This window comes from Nerophis lumbriciformis, linkage group LG06 (genome assembly GCF_033978685.3).
Source record: "Nerophis lumbriciformis linkage group LG06, RoL_Nlum_v2.1, whole genome shotgun sequence".
Lineage (NCBI taxonomy): Eukaryota > Metazoa > Chordata > Actinopteri > Syngnathiformes > Syngnathidae > Nerophis > Nerophis lumbriciformis.
Window position 1 is genome coordinate 39668451 of NC_084553.2, and position 19095 is coordinate 39687545.

At 40.6% G+C, this 19095-nt stretch overlaps 1 protein-coding gene across 2 annotated transcripts in view; it reads right to left on the reverse strand.

The window, feature by feature from the left end:
• itsn2b (intersectin 2b) overlaps window positions 1–19095 on the reverse strand; it is a 57987-nt gene that overhangs the window by 10695 nt on the left and 28197 nt on the right. The window contains exons 22-36 of one of the 2 annotated variants that reach the window (XM_061964305.1): window positions 16097–16293; window positions 15642–15697; window positions 15357–15517; window positions 15263–15281; window positions 14320–14441; window positions 14086–14182; window positions 13747–13941; window positions 10896–11017; window positions 10716–10822; window positions 10459–10642; window positions 2129–2224; window positions 1956–2039; window positions 1735–1818; window positions 1589–1651; window positions 1178–1321 (exon numbers count right to left, since the gene is read on the reverse strand). In XM_061964305.1, the coding sequence (XP_061820289.1) occupies window positions 1178–1321; window positions 1589–1651; window positions 1735–1818; window positions 1956–2039; window positions 2129–2224; window positions 10459–10642; window positions 10716–10822; window positions 10896–11017; window positions 13747–13941; window positions 14086–14182; window positions 14320–14441; window positions 15263–15281; window positions 15357–15517; window positions 15642–15697; window positions 16097–16293 (1731 nt within the window). Of the gene's footprint in view, window positions 1–1177; window positions 1322–1588; window positions 1652–1734; window positions 1819–1955; window positions 2040–2128; window positions 2225–10458; window positions 10643–10715; window positions 10823–10895; window positions 11018–13746; window positions 13945–14085; window positions 14183–14319; window positions 14442–15262; window positions 15282–15356; window positions 15518–15641; window positions 15698–16096; window positions 16294–19095 lie in introns of both variants that reach the window. The other variant, XM_061964304.1, reaches the window with a different exon arrangement.

Below are 19095 nucleotides of genomic sequence, written 5' to 3' on the forward strand. Positions count from 1 at the left end.
GGCATTCTCTCAATTAGCTTCAAGATGTAGTCACCTGAAATGATTTTCACTTCACAGGAGTGCTCGGAAGCAAGGGGCCAACACCATCAACAGGGATGAGGAAGCATCAAATGCCAATGCATTCAAATAAGATTTGAATGCATTGGCCATTAATTGCTGTTTACTTGCTTGTTTGTCTCCATAATTCATTGAGACATAATTCCCTTACAAGAAATAACAGGAATATTAGAAACTTCACCAGCAGTGTCCAGTGTCCAATATGTTATTATTTCACAGAAACATATTGTGTTTTTTTTGCTAAACCTTTACAGAATCGATTTCAACTAACTGAATCGTTTCGGATCGAATCCTTCTCAAAAAATGAGATTGTCCCTCAATTGTCTCCGCAACCACAAATATCAAATCGAATCGTTGTTGAAACAAATCGTCACACTCCTGGTTACTCGGCTAGAAAATAAAAAATAAATACAGTTCCCATTTAATCAAATACAATTACTGAGAGAACAATAGTAGGTATGTACAATACTTGCATGACAGATTTATGTTTTTAAGTGGAGTGTTAATTTGTGTATTGGCAAGACTAAGTGGTCAAAATATTTAATTTACTTAAGGGTATGATGCAGGAAGTTGAATAATGCAGACATGTTTGTTACTGGATACATTATTGTACTCTTCTGCCTTGGAGACTTTGTATCTTAAAGTAATATGCAACTATAATGATTTGATACATGTTTATATTGACAAATGTGTTTTAGACAACACAAATATTGTACTTATTTCCATCTCGTTTGTGTGCTATTGTATGTTTAGCTGTTGTGTAGCTGCTACCCCCTAGTAGCCTATAGTCTAGCACAGTGATTCTCAAACTGTTGTACATGTACCACTAGTGGTACGCCAAACAATCACTTACTTAAATATTCAAACACAGTGTTACTGTTCAAACTGTGTGTAATGTTCAGTGGCCAAAATATTAAATATACTTGTTAAATAAAACCTCTGTTTTTTCTAAATAAATAATTAGGCTACTGTATTTTAATGTTGGTCATTATGGTGGTACTTGGAGAGCCAAATATTTTCTGAGGTGGTACTTGGTGAAAAAAGTTAAAGAACCACTGGTCTAGCATGTTTACCTTTTGTAAACAATGTTTTACTTATAAGCAAACATTTACTGTCTTACCAGCTTGTACATTTTGAGCTGTATGTGGTTCTTGGTGCCAAAAAGCTTATCAATGCCGGACGAGGTGAACTGCTTGTGAGTCAAGAGCAGGAAGTCATTGAAGAGGAAGGCCCAGAGTTCTTTGTTGCTCTTTGCCTTGTACATCTTGCAAAAAAACAAAAACAATAGAAAACTAACGATGAAACCCACCATCCAAACAAAAACAGGTAAAAAAATAAAGTGTATCTTAAACAGATCAGCTCCTTAACTGGCTTAATCCTGAACCAGACTTCATGGCAAAAAAAACTTTTTGGGTTATTGAAATACTTGACTACTAATACTACTAATATGTAGTAAGACATAAGACTTTTGAAAAAAAGCATCATCTCTATCCTAACATCATCCAGCCATATAAACATGACAAATACTCACTTTGCCACTATGAAGCAGTTTTCTGGGGCCCAAACAGTTGGTGATCGAGTTAAAAACAATATTCTGTTAAAAAAAAAAAAAACCTCATAAGAACCCTTTTTTAACAATATCAGTTGTGTACAACCACAGTTAACATGTCGGAATACCTCAGCAGCACCATCACAATGGACATGGTTCTGAATCCACTCCAGCTTGTCTGAGTTCTCCTTATCTCTCACTCCTTCATTCACCTGGTTGAGAGTGCCATTAAGAGATATAATTGACAAGTTAAACATCTAAAGAAAACTAGACAAAGAAACTTGTGGTATAATTACACTTTTGGGAAATACTAAATACATGTATTAAATTTTTTTATGTTACTGCACACCTGTTGACAGAGCTCCTCTGCCCTCTCCAGAGCTTCTTTTAAAGGAACTCTGTCAGCATGCCCCTCTGCAGTGCACTCCAAGATCTACATGTGAAAAATACAAATAACAATGAGAGAGTGGTTTGGTTCTTATTGGGCACAATTAGATGCAGCAGAACATATATGTACTGTACATTTTTGATGTGCAGCGGGTAGCGTGTGATCCTTTGCATGGGTTTCAGTAGGAAGCTGGACAGCGGCATCCCTTTACACCTGTCCGTGGCAATTTTCTGATAAATTACAGAAAAGAGGGAAAAACACATTACACCATGCTATGAGCAAACAACTCCACTTCAAATCTCATAACGTCAAGTTATGAGATTTTAAGAGTTTAAAAAAAAAAAAAAAAGTCTTTTTTTTTTTTTTTTGTAGAGATACATCTTCTGATGCAAAACTGGGGCACATCTTCAGTGATTTTCCTGAGTTCATTGGGTGTTTCAGGCCTTTCGAAATCATACACCCTCTCTCAGGCGGTAGGTATGTAACAACTGAGGTTCATGACGCTTCAGCTTGTGCCCCAGCAGCACTTTACCACAGATCTGCCCTCTTTATCCAGAGCCACCTAGAGGCTTTCTCTGCAGCCTCCTTGCTGTTGTGGATGGCCCTTCTCCTTCTCTCTCCTGTGATGCCGAGTGCAGTGTAGGCTCTGCATTGAGACTGTCCAGCAAAGCCTCTGCACCCTACCTCCACAGGCAGGCACCTAGCCTTCCAGCCTTGTCTGTGGCAGTCATACTTCTCCCTCTTCCGCTCAAAGGCCTCCTCCATTCGCGCTTCCCACGGCACAGTGAGCTCCAACATTTTTTGTTGCCTCTGACACCAGTACAATGTCAGGTCTGAGGGTTCTCTTAACGACATGCTGAGGAAACTTGAGTTGACTGCCCAAATCCACTGACAGCTGCCAGTCCAGTGCAGTGTTGAGAAGCCCTGATGTTGCTCTTGATGTTGTTGTTGGCTTCTCCCCAGCTCTGATGAAGTTGATGGGTTTCTTCATGGGTTTTGACCTCCGACAGTTGGCGATGCCACTACAGATGCTCCCTGCAATGGTCTTGAGCACCTGGTCGTGACGCCATCGGTATCTGCCTTACCCTAGAGCTTTTGGGCAGCAACTCAGTATGTACTCGAGGGTCCCCTTTCTCTGGCATAGGGGGCATGCTGGTGTATCGGCCAAACCCCAGCAGTGCATGTTGGATGGGCTGGGAAGTACATCATAGACGGCCTGAACCAAGAAATTGACGCAGTGTGGCCCTGCCCGCCAGAGTTCAGTCCACGAAATCTTTCTCTCCGCAACTTGCTCCCATCTCGTCCAGGCGCCTTGCTGTCTGATTCCCACTGCTGTGCTTGATCTCTCCACCTCCACCACTGCTCTCACCTCATTCTGGAGTAGTTGCCTCTGCTCCGTTCCCCGAGCCTTGTCAAAACGGGGGGAGGGGAAGCGATGGTTCCTAGTACAGCACTTCCTCTGGCCACTGTTCCCACCAAGACTCTGTGGCGTAGTCGTGACTCTGCCTGCTCCACTGCAGTCTGGAGGCGTGTCTTAATGAAATTAAACAATGGATGTCCGCTAATTTTTTGCAACTCAACGCCAAGAAAACGGAAATGCTGATTATCGGTCCTGCTAGACACCGACATTTATTTAATAATACCACCTTAACATTTGACAACCAAACATTTACACAAGGCGACTGTAAAGAATCTGGGTATTATCTTCGACCCAACTCTCTCGTTTGAGTCACACAATATGAGTGTTACTAAAACGGCCTTCTTTCATCTTCGTAATATCGCTAAAATTCGTTCCATTTTGTCCACTAGCACGCTGAGATCATTATTCATGCGTTCGTTACGTCTCGTCTCGATTACTGTAACGTATTATTTTCGGGTCTCCCTATGTCTAGCATTAAAAGATTACAGTTGGTACAAAATGCGGCTGCTGCACGTTTGAAAAGAACAAGAAAGTTTGATCATATTACGCCTATACTGGCTCACCTGCACTGGCTTCCTGTGCACTTAAGATGTGACTTTAAGGTTTTACTACTTACGTATAAAATACTACATGATCTAGCTCCAGCCTATCTATATTGTATTGTACCATATGTCCCGGCAAGAAATCTGCGTTCAAAGAACTCCGGCTTATTAGTGGTTCCCTGAGCCCAAAAAAAGTCTGCGGGCTATAGAGCGTTTTCTATTCGGGCTCCAGTACTATAGAATGCCCTCCCGGTAACAGTTAGAGATGCTACCTCAGTAGAAGCATTTAAGTCCCATCTTAAAACTCATTTGTATACTCTAGCCTTTAAATAGACCCCCTTTTTAGACCAGTTGATCTGCCGTTTCTTTTCTTTTCTCCTCTTCCCCCCTCTCCCTTGTGAAGGGGGAGATTAACAGGTCCGGTGGCCATGGATGAAGTGCTGGCTGTCCAGAGTCGGGACCCGGAGTGGACCGCTAGCCTGTGCATCTGTTGGGGACATCTCTGCGCTGCTGACCCGTCTCCGCTCGGGATGGTTTCCTGCTGGCCCCAGGAACTCTCACTATTATGTTGGATCCACTATGGACTGGACTTTTACAACATTATATCAGACCCACTCGACATCCATTGCTTTCGGTCTCCCCTAGAAGGGGGGGGAATTACCCACATATGCAGTCCTCTCCAAGGTTTCTCATAGTCATTCACATCGACGTCCCACTGGGGTGAGTTTTTCTTTGCCCTTATGTGGGCTCTGTACCGAGGATGTCGTTGTGGCTTGTGCAGCCCTTTGAGACACTTGTGATTTAGGGCTATATAAATAAACATTGACTGATTGATTGATTGAGAAGCAGTGGCCACAGTATCCTTGGCAGAATCGCGTGCTGATAGACTCACGCCTTGAATTTTCCTGGCAGGCCCGTCTTGTCGACACCCTTCAGCCATCCCTCTAGCACCTCACAGGTATTCTTGATGGAGGATGAATTCTTGAGACTGCTGTCGAAGAACTTTCCCAAGCTCTTTATCGGCTTCTCAGAGATTGTAGGGATTGATGTTCCTGCGATAAAAAAGCGGAACTAGTCTTCCACTCTGCCTCTTTTCAAGACCAAGGATCTTGACTTTGTTGGCTTGAATGACATCCTGGCTCATTCCATTAGCCTCTCTAGCCCCGTCAAGATCCATCTGCCTCCTGGCACTGACTCTGTGATTACCGTCAGGTCATCCATGAAGGCACGGACTGGCGGATCCCAGACTTGGACTTGGGACCTCTGCACTCCGGTTCTGCAGATTTCACCAACATGTTCATCGCCAGAGCGAACAGGATCACTGAGATGGTGCAGCCTGTAATGATTCCCATCTCCAATCTGTGCCACTCAGATGTTGTTGATCCTGTTGAGACCCTTAGGCTGAAATCGCTGTAGTAATCCAGGATGAGGTCTCTCACTGCAGTTGGAACATGGTGCCTCTCCAGTGTTTCGAGGACCAGTTTGTGGGGCATTGTGCCATAGGCATTGGCCAGGTCTAACCACAGCACCACCAGATCACCCTTGCTCTCCCTGGCCTCTCTGAGGAGCTGCGTGACCACGCCAGTGTGCTCTAAGCACCCTGGTACACCGGGAATGCCGCCTTTCTGCACAGAAGTGTCGATGTATCCATTTTTGAGGAAGAAGTCAGCCAGTCTCTTAGCTACAATACTGAAGAAAATCTTCCCTTCAACACTGAGCAGCGAGATTATTCTGAAATGTGTGATGTTCTTGGAGTCCTCCTCTCTAGGAATCCACTATGCAAACCGCCACTGCTGTGCTGCTTTCCCTCTTCTCCAGATGACCCTCAAGATCTTACAGAGCCGGTGTAGCAACTTAGGACAGTGCGTATAGACCTTGTAGGATGTTCCTCTTGGTCCTGGTGCTGACCTGGACATTGCTTTACGCACAACCTCCTGAACTTCTTTGAGGAGTAGCTCCCTCTGATCGAAGGCCTCAGTAGGCTGTGGTGGTTTTATTACAGCCTTGCACTGTCCTAGCTCTTGGTCTCGGGTGGGGTCACTGAAGGTGTCGTGGAGGTGTTTGTCGACTTCCTCCTTCGAACAGGCCACCCACTGCGTTTCTGTCCAAGGAGCCCCTTCATAAAGCCGAATGGGTTGTTGATGAAAGCAGCTCGCTTCCTCGCCCTCTCCGTCATCTCCTGTGTTGTTCTGCTCTGCGCAGGATTAGGAGCCTCTTCCTGAGCATGAGAGGGAGCTCAGCCAGTGGTGCACGCTCCTCTTCACTGGCTGCCTTGTGCAGTTTATTCAAGGCTTTCAGTTATTTCCTGATGTGGATTTTAAGTGCTCTCTGGTTCTTGGTGTAAGGCTGCTTGGCTGCCCTTTCCTCCTCAACACCAAACCTCTCAGCAGCCATACTCACTATGATGGTCGTCATAGTCTGAAGCCTCCTCTCAACATCCCTTTTGGCTTCCAAATCTAACAAACTAAGAAATTTGACAGACAAGCCATTTGAACATGTCGTATCTCACAAGTGTGAGCACACCACCCACATTTCAGCAACCGTTTTTATTATATCTTATCTAAAGACAATTTGATTAAAATTAAACTTGATGTACTTTAGAGTAGTCAGTGTTCAAATTGTGTAGCACGGGGGTTTAAAACTCATTTTCATTGTGGGCCACATCAAAGTTACGGCTACCTTCAGAGGGCCACGTACTTGTCACCATATCACAATATAAATGTATAATCAGTGATTGGCAAACTACTTGCAAAATGTAGTAAGCTAAGCTACAGGTTACTTTCCATTAAATGGTGCTAAGCTACAGGGGAAGCAGTTTTCTTTGGCCCACCCCTATAATGTTATTAATTTTCTCTGCCAACAATACAAAAAAACAGCATCTATTATATCTTGACAAAAATAAAATCGACTTATGTGTTGTTTGGGAACAGTTGGTAATGGTTATGTGCAGTAAAACTTTTCATGAACTCAACTCACCTTAATGTGTGTTTTTAAATTTGTGTTGGACATCTTAGACAGAGATTTAATTTTTGTTTACAGAGTAAATAACTAAAAACTAAGATTTGTGCATTTTTTCTCTAAGGGTTAGGGGTTAGGGTGAATGTGTCTAAATGCGGCCAAGGACACGTCTTCATCATTAAAGGAAAAATCTAATTTGCGGGAAATAATTCCTCTGCCATTTTCAAGTATGTTTCTTTTTTTTTTTTGAGTCATCAGCTTTAAGCGTCCCTCTGTCTCGGACTCTCCTTTTTTTGGCCTGGATTCACAGTCCTTTTTCTATCTTTGTAGTTTGTAGCTTTGATGTAAGCTAACTCGCTAAATGGGTTTAAAAATAGCTAAGCTACAGGAATAGCTACTCGTTCAAAAAGTAGCTAAGCGACCGCCAAGCTACTGAGAAATGGAGTTAACCTACACAGCTTCGCTACATGTAGTTTGTTACTGCCCATTACTGTGTATAATTGCCTCATTATATTAAACAATTGCCCTTTTATTTGATTATTATTATTGTTTACCACCAAACTGATGAGAAACTTGCTTTGGAATCACAAGTCAAGGTGACAAGCAGATATTAAAGTTCACCTTTTGTTAAAAAAAAAGATCATAAAGGCTTACCCCCCAAAAATAAATAGCTTGTATAATAATTAAAAAACATTCAGTTAAAGGGGTTGTCTGCAACATTTACACAGATACCTAGAGGGCACCAACTTTCCAATGTATCCAGCGTATCCCTCTTCCGGCTTCTGAAACGTAATGATGTAACTACTTATGTCCGTAACACATGCACAGGCAATAGCTATAGGTGTTGTTGGCTAATAATAGCGATTTCGATAGTTAGTGTTTGCTTTCATTGAATGTATATTCTATCATAACAACAACATTACAGCAAATTGTTTGTTGCTTTTCTTGGACTGCTTTTGTATGTGTGCATGCACTCTCTGCGTGTACGTGTTGACGAGACAGGGTGAGTGACCGCCGTAAACCACAATCATTTTATTTGGGCCTGTAAAAAAATTTACTACACAAACTTAGTAATTGTGAAAAATATAGACCCTTTTTCACGCAAATGTGTTCTGTGAAACCACTAATGGTAACACAAGCTAGCCAATTGGTGTATATTTTTTGCTTTGAAAAATGTTACTGTGAGCAACTTGCTAACAGCCCCTTTCAGAATAACAGTAGCTATATTGAGTATTTTTTTTCCTGTCAAAATTTAACTACATTTAGCAAGAAAGGTGTCAAACTCAAGGCCCAAGGGCCACATATGGCCCTCCACATTAGTTAATGGAAATAAGAAGACACTTCATGTGGGCCACATCAAAGTTATGGCTCCATTAGTTAATGCAAATAAGAAGACACTTCACGTGTCTTCTTATTTCCATTATCTAATGTGGAGGGCCATATGTCGCCCTTGAGCCTTGAGTTTGACACCTGTGATATAACAGAATTGATTTACTATCCACTGAAAATGAGTCAACACCCAGTCATTATTGTGTAAATGGATATAATAACACAGGTGAGCAGTCATTATTTTGTAAATGGCCATAATATCAACACAAGTGAGCACCGAGATTATTGTGCCTTGCCTACAGTCAGGCCTGGTGGTGGAAGTGTAATGGTGTAAGGCTACACGAGTGCTCCCAGCACTAAAGAGCTGTGGTTCATTGAAGGAAACATGAATTCCAACATGTACTGCACTGTGTGACTAGGTATGGGCACCAAACCCTGGTTCCATGATGGTATTGGTGCTGTTTTACACAATAATAACTGGACCGGAAATAGAAGAAGCTATGGTGCCTTGTTCAAGTGCTTAATGAATGCAGACTCATCCCCTTGCAACATGTGCTTGGCGGCAAAATTGTGCAAGTAACATTCTTGAAAGTCCCAACCGAAGCACAGAGTCTGACTCTCTTTTTAAACCTAAAACCTCAACATGCCCTAATAACACCGTCAGCCCCACAGCGCTAGCCTAGCCAGTAGCCACAAAAATAACAAAGCACTTCCTTATTATGCACCAATGACCATTAAGGCAAGTGAAGTTGCATTCAGCATTGCTGGGAATTTTGAGCATCACACATTACAGGTAATAATTAAGTCACTTTTTTGCACCCTTTCAATAATCTGGATTATTGCAATAATAATGGCAATGCGTTCCTTAGCTGTCATTTAATTTATATCACTGAAATATTTTTATTACTATTCTGTTCAACTTGTATGTCAAAAAATTCCATAAAAATTAAAAGACATTGTTTGTTTTTTTATACAGAATTTTTCATGTTTTCAATTTTTTAAGAACCGATTTGGCCACCGGCACCATTTTTTAAAGGACCGATTTAGTACTAGCATCGGTCGAAATGTAAACAATGGCCATCCCTAACTGTGATATCCTTAAAGCCATGATCCCTGCGTGCGTGCAGCTCTGGTGAATTCAATACCAAAGAGGATTAAGGCAGTGCCAGATAACAGTGATGCTCACACTAAATATTGACACTTTGGACATGTTCACAGTGAGGTATACTCACTTGTGTTGCCAGCTAATTAGAAAATAATGGCGGTGTCTGTTAACTTAATTTCAGTGTATAGTAAATGTATACTGCTACACAAGCTGTACACTGACTACTCTAAGTCTTATACAAGTTTAATATCAGTATTGCCCTTTGAGAGGACATGATAAAATGCTTACTGAGGGGTGCAATCACATTTGTGAAATAAATGATGCAAAAAAAATAAAAAATTAAGCATTGTAGAAAATACAATACTAAACATACAGTGTTACCTCAACTTAAAAGTGTTTTGATAAAAGAGCTGTCTCTCGGCTAATTGTTATGCTTTAAGTTACAAACAAAACTTTGAGTTACTAGCATCCCCGCTATTATTTGGCGTAGTAAATGTCACAGTGAACCCAGTAAGATCCAACCAAAACATCTAGCATTAGCTTATAGATAAAGATCGACATACCTTGGTTTTTCCAAGTATAGGAAGGAAGAAAGTGAGTGTTAAGTACAGTTCTGATAAGAAATGGATGAAAGGTACTAAATTAAAGAAATAAATCATCAAAAAGGTGACTTGGTAAAGCAGTTGCAGCGTAGCATTGCTATTCTTCACCATACTCAAGCAGAATGAGTCGATAACGCAAGCTAAGAATATTAAAATTATATCTAAGAGGGCAAACATTTATCCATGAAAATATGGAAAAGCTGCTTATGGTGTGTTTGAAGGAGAAGCCGCTGGAAGGAGGCACAATAGAAGTTCACTCTCCAGGGTAAATGCTGTAAATTGTTACATTACTTCATACTTCTACTGCAGTTAGTGGTAGTACATTCCATTGCATTGTTCTGATACAATATTTCTCATCTAAAAGTTGTTTTTTTTTAAAGGCATGTTACATGTTAAGATTGTGGTATTTTAAAAGGGGGCCAAGCACCAATACAAGTGTTTCGAGTTGAGAGCTACGTCACAAACCCAAGTTAAGGTACTACTGCATTTTAAATAGCAGGAGGCTTACCTTGAGGACAGCCTTCAATTCAGGCTCGTTGTCGGTACGCGTCTGCAGCAGCGCAGCTCCATTAATCTGAGACGAGCAGAAGAGGATGTACGGCTGCATGTGGGGCAACTCGGCGGCCAAGATATCTCCCACCATCTGCACCGGCATGTTCTCGCCACCACTCTTTTTTCGAGCAGTCAACGCCCTGCAAGCACCATGTAATCCAATATGTAAAGATGCACATATTAAACATCCGTTCTAAGAGAAGCGACACTTACTTGAGAAACTTCTGGTTGCATTTCATCAGTTCTTTCCAGTTGACAAAGATCATTTTCAACTCTGCTTCTGTTAGTGGTCCAGATTCCGACATGGGCTTATAGAAAACCTAAAAGCAGTACCCCAGTTGTTTGTCATGCTGTCATACTTGACTCAGTAAACTCCTTAATGTGAGTGCTGACCTCAACCACTGTCTGCAAGTCCTCCACATATCTCTCTTCAGTCTGTAACAGCTCATGGATGTAACCCTGCCTTTTCTTCTCTAGCGGGCTCAATGAGTTCAGGATTGCTAGGTTTGCACACCCTGCAGAAGAGCAACACACATAAACACACACAAGACGGGGGTATTTTTAATGTCAAACACAAATACAAAATAAGCTTTGTGAACATTTCTACTGTTGAATATTTGAGTAAAAAAAAAAACCTGTTAAGAAAAATGGCAGTCAAAAGAAGTGGAATTACTATGTGAACATGCTTACCTGATGCCAGATTTAACACATGTGAGTGCCCCAAATTTACTGACTGGCACTCCATCACAGTTCTCAGCCCTGCTTCTCCGGATTCACGCTCATTGTCTACCTCGTCCCAGAGGTTTAAAAAGTGAAATCTGCTCTCTAACGTCATCCCCTATGAGTATTTTCCTTGGTCCCTGTCTTCAAGTAAGTCACAGTTTTTGTCTTTCACCTTCTGGCTCGGCTGTCATTATTTTGTTGCTGAGGTGTCAGATTAGACTGTTTCCCAGAGGGAAAAAAAAACTCTGTTTCTACCAAAACAGGAAGAGGAAGACTAGCATTTCTTTAGTTCTATGTGGCATGCGAAGAACAAGAAGTTGATAGTTTTAAGATAACTATGGGGAAGTTACGTTTTTTTTTTAACAAAATTGTTATTTAGAAACAAGTTTAAATAACATTAATAAATCAACCAGTGGTGGGACATGTTCATTTTTAATAAGCTGAGTTGAGGGTTACTGAGTCAGTCAGACTTATCTCCTCATCCTAATCATTCAATGTGTTGACAACAGACACATCTTCACACATGCGACTGCCAACCACCACGGGCATCGGAAGAATACAAAAGAAGAACACGTTAGGTGTGAAATTCAACAAAGCTTTAATGTTTTAAGGCAGAATCAAAAGAAAATAAATACACATCACCATAGAAAGTTGTGCTTTGCTAACATGAAGTGATCATGGAGTGCATTGTACACTGCTTTCTTGCTGCTTTGTGCTTCAAATCTGAGTAGAGCTTGTGGTACATTGAGCTTCAATCATTCAGAAATTGTAATTTGTAAGTAGAAATAGTCCCCTTTGCAGCAATAGCAGAGCATGGCGGCACACTAGACAAAACATATGGCTAAAGCTTGAGCAGAGTCATTTGCGTTTTATACTGCTGTCATTAAAAAACAAAATGGCTGTCATTTGCCGGCAAACCGCTTGGTGCTCTAGTGAGGATAATCTGAAAAGGCACTTAAAATTAGGCAAAATGTGGTCAAAGGTAGCAAAGGTTTTTAAAGATGCATTTTTGCAAAACAAATTGAGGACTCCCAGAAAAGGAACAGAAGTTAAGCAAGAAGGAAGCACGTCGGGTGGAAAAGATAAGAATAGAAACAAAAGAAAAGCCTAGAGGAGAGACCCACTATCTAACTCTCATGTTAGAAAAGGCACATTTTGTTCAATCAAGAGTCCTCACAGTGGGACTACAACATGAGGAGATTGTGTGGGGCAGCCCAGTCCAAACGCTACAACTTTAGAGCAGAGAGCAATAAAAGTGGGTCTCTGTGGAATCGGCAGGACAGGAAGAAAGGGTAGATCACGTTCTACTGCCCTAAAAGGAGACAAGAGGGTGAGCAGGTGGGAGGGCAGGAATGCAGAAAATGAGGAGAAAGATGAAAACAAGGTGAGACTGTCAGCAGGTAGCTGGTGACATAACCACAGAGATTAATGTGCAAAACATCTCCAGTTTTGACAGAGATTCAATAAAATTCCCTAGTATGTGGTCTTTTGCATTCATGACAAAACAAACAAACACTTCTTAACTTATCAGTTGTTGGGCGGCATGGCAGAAGGGGCAGAGTGGCCATGTAGCAATAGGAAGATTCCGGCTCTCCCCAAGACCTCTGGAGGTATCCTTGAGGAAGATACTGAACCCAGAGTTGCTCCTGACGCTGTGTCATCAATGTGTGTTTCCCCACTGTGGGACTATAAGGGATTATCTTAATATCTTGTTCTTCAATCTGTGTTACGTATAGTACAGTGGAACCTCTAAGGACCAATGCCCGAGCAGATAGTACAAAATGGAGATTGACCAAAGATATGAGGGACACTATAAAATTTGGCATTTCGAACCACCGCTATGACTCATGACCTCTGCAAACTGCAGCGTGAGACTTCAGCTCAGTGACCAAATATGGGATTAACTCCGCAAGTGTGCTTTTTTTGGGCTATTTATGAAATTTTTGGATGCCACCACAGAAATAAAGAAAAATGTATTGACGACCACAGAACGAACGGGAAATGGATACATACTATACGTCTCTGTCCAGGCTGCTCAACACAATATGGTTAATATAACAGAAAGTCTAAGTGGTCCGCGTTTATGTTAAGTGACTTGCCTCCTAAGCACAAGCAGTAATCCTCCCTCTGCACGTTTGTCACAGTGTCTGCCACTCATCACAAATGGACAAGTATATAATTTGTAGATTTTTGTTGACTTTAACAATTAAATTAAACATTCCCTGTAAAGTTTAAATTTGATTTGAGAAAATTAGAGGTTGGCCTGCATCCTGGACCTCAGAGATTCCACTGTACAAGAAAGAGGTGAACTACTGCTTGTTTGTAAAGACAAATATTTTTAATTGGTTAGATTTAGCAAAGTATATTCATAACTCTTTAGCAATGCATTAATGTGTGTGCCGAGCAAAATGACATAAACAAGGAAGTATATTCAATGCAAAGTTTATGATAGTACAGCTTCCAAAAGCCAACATCACCTTTATGTACTGGTAGCTAATGAGTCAGTTAGTGCTTTACTTACACTGTTGACTGGGGTCACCGTCTGCCGCGGTCATCCTAATATAATTGGTGGGGAACAAGCCGGTGACCCCATTGGCCTCTCCCCTCCACCAGTCGGGGTCATTCTTGTCGAGGACGTTGATCAGCTGGTTCGCTGAGAAGCTTAGCTCATCCTTGTTGGCGGCTGTGTAGTCGTATAAGGCGATCACCTGACACACTGCTGTACAAGAGGACACAGTCACATTTACCTACTTTTTGAATGAAGCCAATCTATTACTGATCCAGAAGCTTAAAAATGGGAAGCAATCCTATTTAGCTATTTTTGTAGTGAATTTAGATTTTTAGAATCATTATGTTTTACCTGACTGGACTGTTGGTGTGGATTTGCCACTATTGGACCCCAATATCTGGACATGTGAAGGAGGAAACCAGCCCTTCTGACGCTTTTTACCACGGGCCTGGTGTCAAAATACATACAAATACATGAAACCTTCTAATACACAACAAACATATACAAACTGCAAACCCTTTACTGCCATCTACTGTTCACAAACAGATTACTACTGCAAACTGGTGGAAATGGTTGAGCACTGACCTGCAGTTCTCCCAGCCACCAGCCTGACGTGTTCTTATTAAGGATGACGATGAGTTGACCATTTTCGAGGTTCAGCTGCCCGGGTCCAGAGGAAGAATGAGCTTTTGTCACTTTAGCAATTTCTGTGTAAAAAAACATACACATTTAAGTACAAAAAAGTGGAAAAATTATTATTCTTACAAACGACGTTACTTTTACTAGTAGTGAGTAATTTAATTAATTACCTTTAGGTACATTACAACGCAGTTACCGATACATTTGATGTAATGTGGCACGCTACTTTTGATGTAGTTGTATGTCAACATGACTGTCAGAAGCAGAGCAAGTTCAATGCAGGAAGTATTTGTTAACCAATGAAAGCAACAACTACTAATACACTAAAATGAACTTGCTATCAAATAGATATCTACATCTCACAGCAAACAACATGTAATACACGCACACATACACACTACTATTACGAGGGAATATTGAACAACAAATCGATGATTGAAGTGACAAGCTTGCTATCCTACAATACGCTGTTTGTGGACAAGAAGATATGACAGCCATGGAAACACATTCAATCTCCCTATTAACCAGAGGTAACATAATCCAGGGATAAGATTCAACAGACCTGCTGTCACTGCCGGGAAACTGCCGCTGTTAAGTTAACAAACACAGCTGAGCGCTCACTGACTACACTTAGCAACAGGTACCGCCTTTTAAAGAAACGCAATTACACGCACGCAGCCACACAGACACACTCCGCTCTCATGAAATGTCTCTCAACTCCATATCCCATATATTAAAAAAATGTTTTTAAAGTAACGCATTAAATACTTTTCCTAATAATTAATTACATTTATTAAAGAGTAATTCTGTTAGTATTTAACTATAATTAATTACTTTTCAAAAGTTTTTTCCGAATACTGGTTATGACAAACAATCTGTGGATACTGACCTGGCTTTTTCGTGCTTGTCTGAAAAACACAAATAACATGCTTTTAATTAATCTATGTATATTTGTTTCAAGTTTAAGTGGCTTAGTTTCTTACCTCCTTAGGTTTGACATAGTTGCTGGGGAAGACACCCGTGCGATTACCAGTCGTACCGTTCCACCACTCTCCATTCTTCTTGATCACCAAGACCACATCGCCCTCTTTGAATGTTAGATCTGCAGGTTCTGGAGACTCGTATGTGTACAAAGCCACATACTCTAGACCGCAAAAGTGATGGAAATCATGAAACCAGCTATCAGGCTATAACTAGAGTACGACTAATGCAACGATAAATGAATTAAGGGTAAGACCATATTGAAGAGTTAAGGACAAGTATTTCACCTTCAAGCTGCTGGCCGTCACTCAGGTCCAAAGCATTGGAAGAGGGGCTTTTAATGCTAGAGACACAGACAAAAATTAATAGACTTGTTTACTTAAAATACCCTGTCATCAGTGCCTAACAGGTTTTGTACAGCAAAATAAGTGCCAATATTATAGTCTTGTGCTAGAATTGCACATATCAAAATTACATCCCCCTAAACCCTGACTCAGATAAGCGGCGGAAAAATGGATGGATGTTATGGCTTAACTTAAGCTTTTATGTGTACAACTAAATGAATAAGATTAACAGTTGCCTTACACATAGGTAATTAGGGGTCCCCATTAACTAACAGTGTACAAACAAAACACTTGCTTCTAAGGCGAGTTGTTCCTTTGTGTGAGTGTGTGTGTGTGTGTGTGTGTGTGTGTGTGTGTGTGTGTGTGTGTGTGTGTGTGTGTGTGTGTGTAAGACGTACTCGGAACCCTCCTCTTCACCCAGCAGTGTCACATAGGACTTGGGGAACCAGCCTTGTTCTCGATTGAGCTCTCCTAGCCACCAGTTCTCCTGTTTTTCCAGCACTTGTATCACATCGTCTTTATTGAAGTTGAGATGGTTGTCTGTCTTTCCTGTCCAGGAGCACAAAGCCTGGGCTAGCAGGTTCCCTACCACTCGCTGATAGAGAAAAAAAAAAGAAAATAAATATCTCAGTCAAGTAATACAATACAATACAATACAATACAATACATCCATCCATTTTCTACTGCTTATCCCTCTCAATACAATTGTATTTGAATCATGTTACGAAAACTGTACAGCATAATAAAAATACACACACACCACACCCCCCCCCCCCCCACACACACACATACACACACTTACAGGGGGCCTATGATGATTTCAATCTACATTTAACACAGTTCTTGGAGGTCTAGATAATATGTATTGGATATGTTTGGTATAAAATTTGCACAAATTTTGCTCCTGTGATATTTATAAACCATTTTTTAAGTCTGTCTGCAAGCTGTCTGTTGTGAAGGTGTTACCAGATTCCAAATAAAACCATGCCCCACCCTTTCCAAAAGTATTACAATGACCTTTTAAAACGTAGACCGTTGAAATATAAATTTGAAGTCTTTAGCTGCTAGGTTTCTTTCGCAGGGTCAAAAATAAACGTCATAAACAATATAAAGATTCACCCGGTCAAAACTTTAGGTACACCTGCACACTCTCCTCTAGATAAAAAAGCTAATTTTTGGCACCATTTATGTCACTGCATGTCACACGTTATTATGCACATGGCATGATTTCATTAAAATAATACTTTATCTTACGATTTTTTGTGTTTTCTCATAGCCTGAAGCAGAGGGGGAGGAGCTCCTCCTCCTGCTATGGCTGAGAGCTTGACCTAATGTCCAAATAAGAACATCCACCTCACAGTGATGTAACGTCATAGCCAGACTGAAAACTACAAGAACAGAGACATCCAAAACTACAACGTGCAAGCATACGCCAAAACGCATGAACCTTATGATTTGACGCTTTGACATTGTTTAATACGAGTACCGAACATTATAGTAATATTTATAAGTCAGAAAAGACCAAATTTAAACAGTTTAACAAGTTCAAGGAGTGGAAAGAAGCAGAGCTTAATCGATTCCATCCCTGCCCTATTTTAAGTGCTTGATACGGTAGGTACTGTTTGTAATCATTTGAAAATGAGTAAAAATGTGAAACAACTTAAGAAAAGTTATAAAAATGCTATTATTGAAATTTATAGATACACAGAGGGTGAGATAAGTGTTCGCTAATGGTTATCTGGTATTAGTGTAATTGTATTTATATGTTTCTATTTTTCCTCATCTCGGAACTGTTAGCGAGAAGAAGACAAAATGGTTTACATTGCCTCGAGCAGTGTATGTCAAACATTTTTCACCAAGTACCACCTCAGAAAACACTTGGCTCTACAACTACCACCATACTGACCAACATTACAATGCAGTAGCGTAGTAGCCCTAAATATTAATTTAAAAACAAGGCAGAGGTTTTATTTAACAAGTATATTCAATATTTTTGGCCACTGTAACATTACACACAGTTTGAACAGTAATACTGCGTTTGAATGTTTAATTAAGTGATTATTTGGCGTACCACTAGATGGAGCCCATATATCACTAGTGGCACACATACCACAGTTTGAGGTTCACTGGCCTAGAGAATGAATGGGATGATGGGTAAGTGAATGAATGGGCGGGCAGGAGATAATGAGTGAGATCATTGTGGTAATTATAAAAGGAGAGTAAGCAGTGGTAGGACTGGAAAAACTTCTGCTTCTTCCTACTCCTTTTCGGACTCAATTCAAATTGTGATGATCAACTAATTGCTTGCTTGTGTTTTAATTTAGTTGTTTGTGTTTTTTTAATGTTTCTTAAACTGACACATATTTACACATTGTGTTTGTTATTTTCCTAAACCAGGGGTACCCACATTTTTTCAGCAGGCGAGCTACTTTTCAAATGACCAAGTCGAGGTGATCTACCTCATCTTCGTGTGTGTGTGAGAATATACACACACACACACACACACACACACACACACACACACACACACACACACACACACACACACACGCACACACACACACATATAGTTTTTATATATTGTACTTATATTTTATATTTACAGTATATATTGTATTTATATGTAAATATATATATTTTTTATAATTTATGTTCATTTATTTATGAAAAATAAATTTTTTGTTAACATGTTAAAGGTGTTTAATAAAAATACAAGCACGTTTAACACATGCATCATGTTGTAATTGTATGCATGTTTGAAATAAACTCAAACCATAACCAAAACATGTAGATTCCTTTCTTTCATGAAGACAAGAATATAATCCGGTGTATTATCTGATTCTGGTGACTTGCATTGATTGGAATCAGACAGGATTCACAGTAGTACTAAAAACTTCCACATTTTCAAATTTACATTGTGGAGGGGAAAAAAAGGTCTCCTTTCTGTCCAATACCACATGAAAGTGGTTGGTTTATAGCATCTTATTTGTCCAGCTTCCATATTCGTTTTTATACACTTTACAAACTCCGTAGCTTGCTAGCTTCTGTGTGCTAGCTTTATGAGACTCTTATTTTGTTAGCACAGGCAGGATGGAGCAGTACTTTTATTGTGAAGACAGGAACTGTGCGGTTGGTCTTTAGGCTTTTGACGGCAGTTGCGCCGCGAGAGTCTGTTGAAATAAAAAGTTTTTCTGGCCTTCCTGTCAGTCGTTTTTTTCTTCACACTGAGCTCGCAGCAGCCAACGTCATCTCACAAGACCATCGGGTGCTGCGATGTCAATCAAGTGACAAAAGTGACGTAACATTGAAGATTGATGATCGCACATTTTTATGGCCTATTTTTTTAATGCCTGGCTCGTGATCGACTGACACATGGTCCGCGATCGACTGGTAGCTC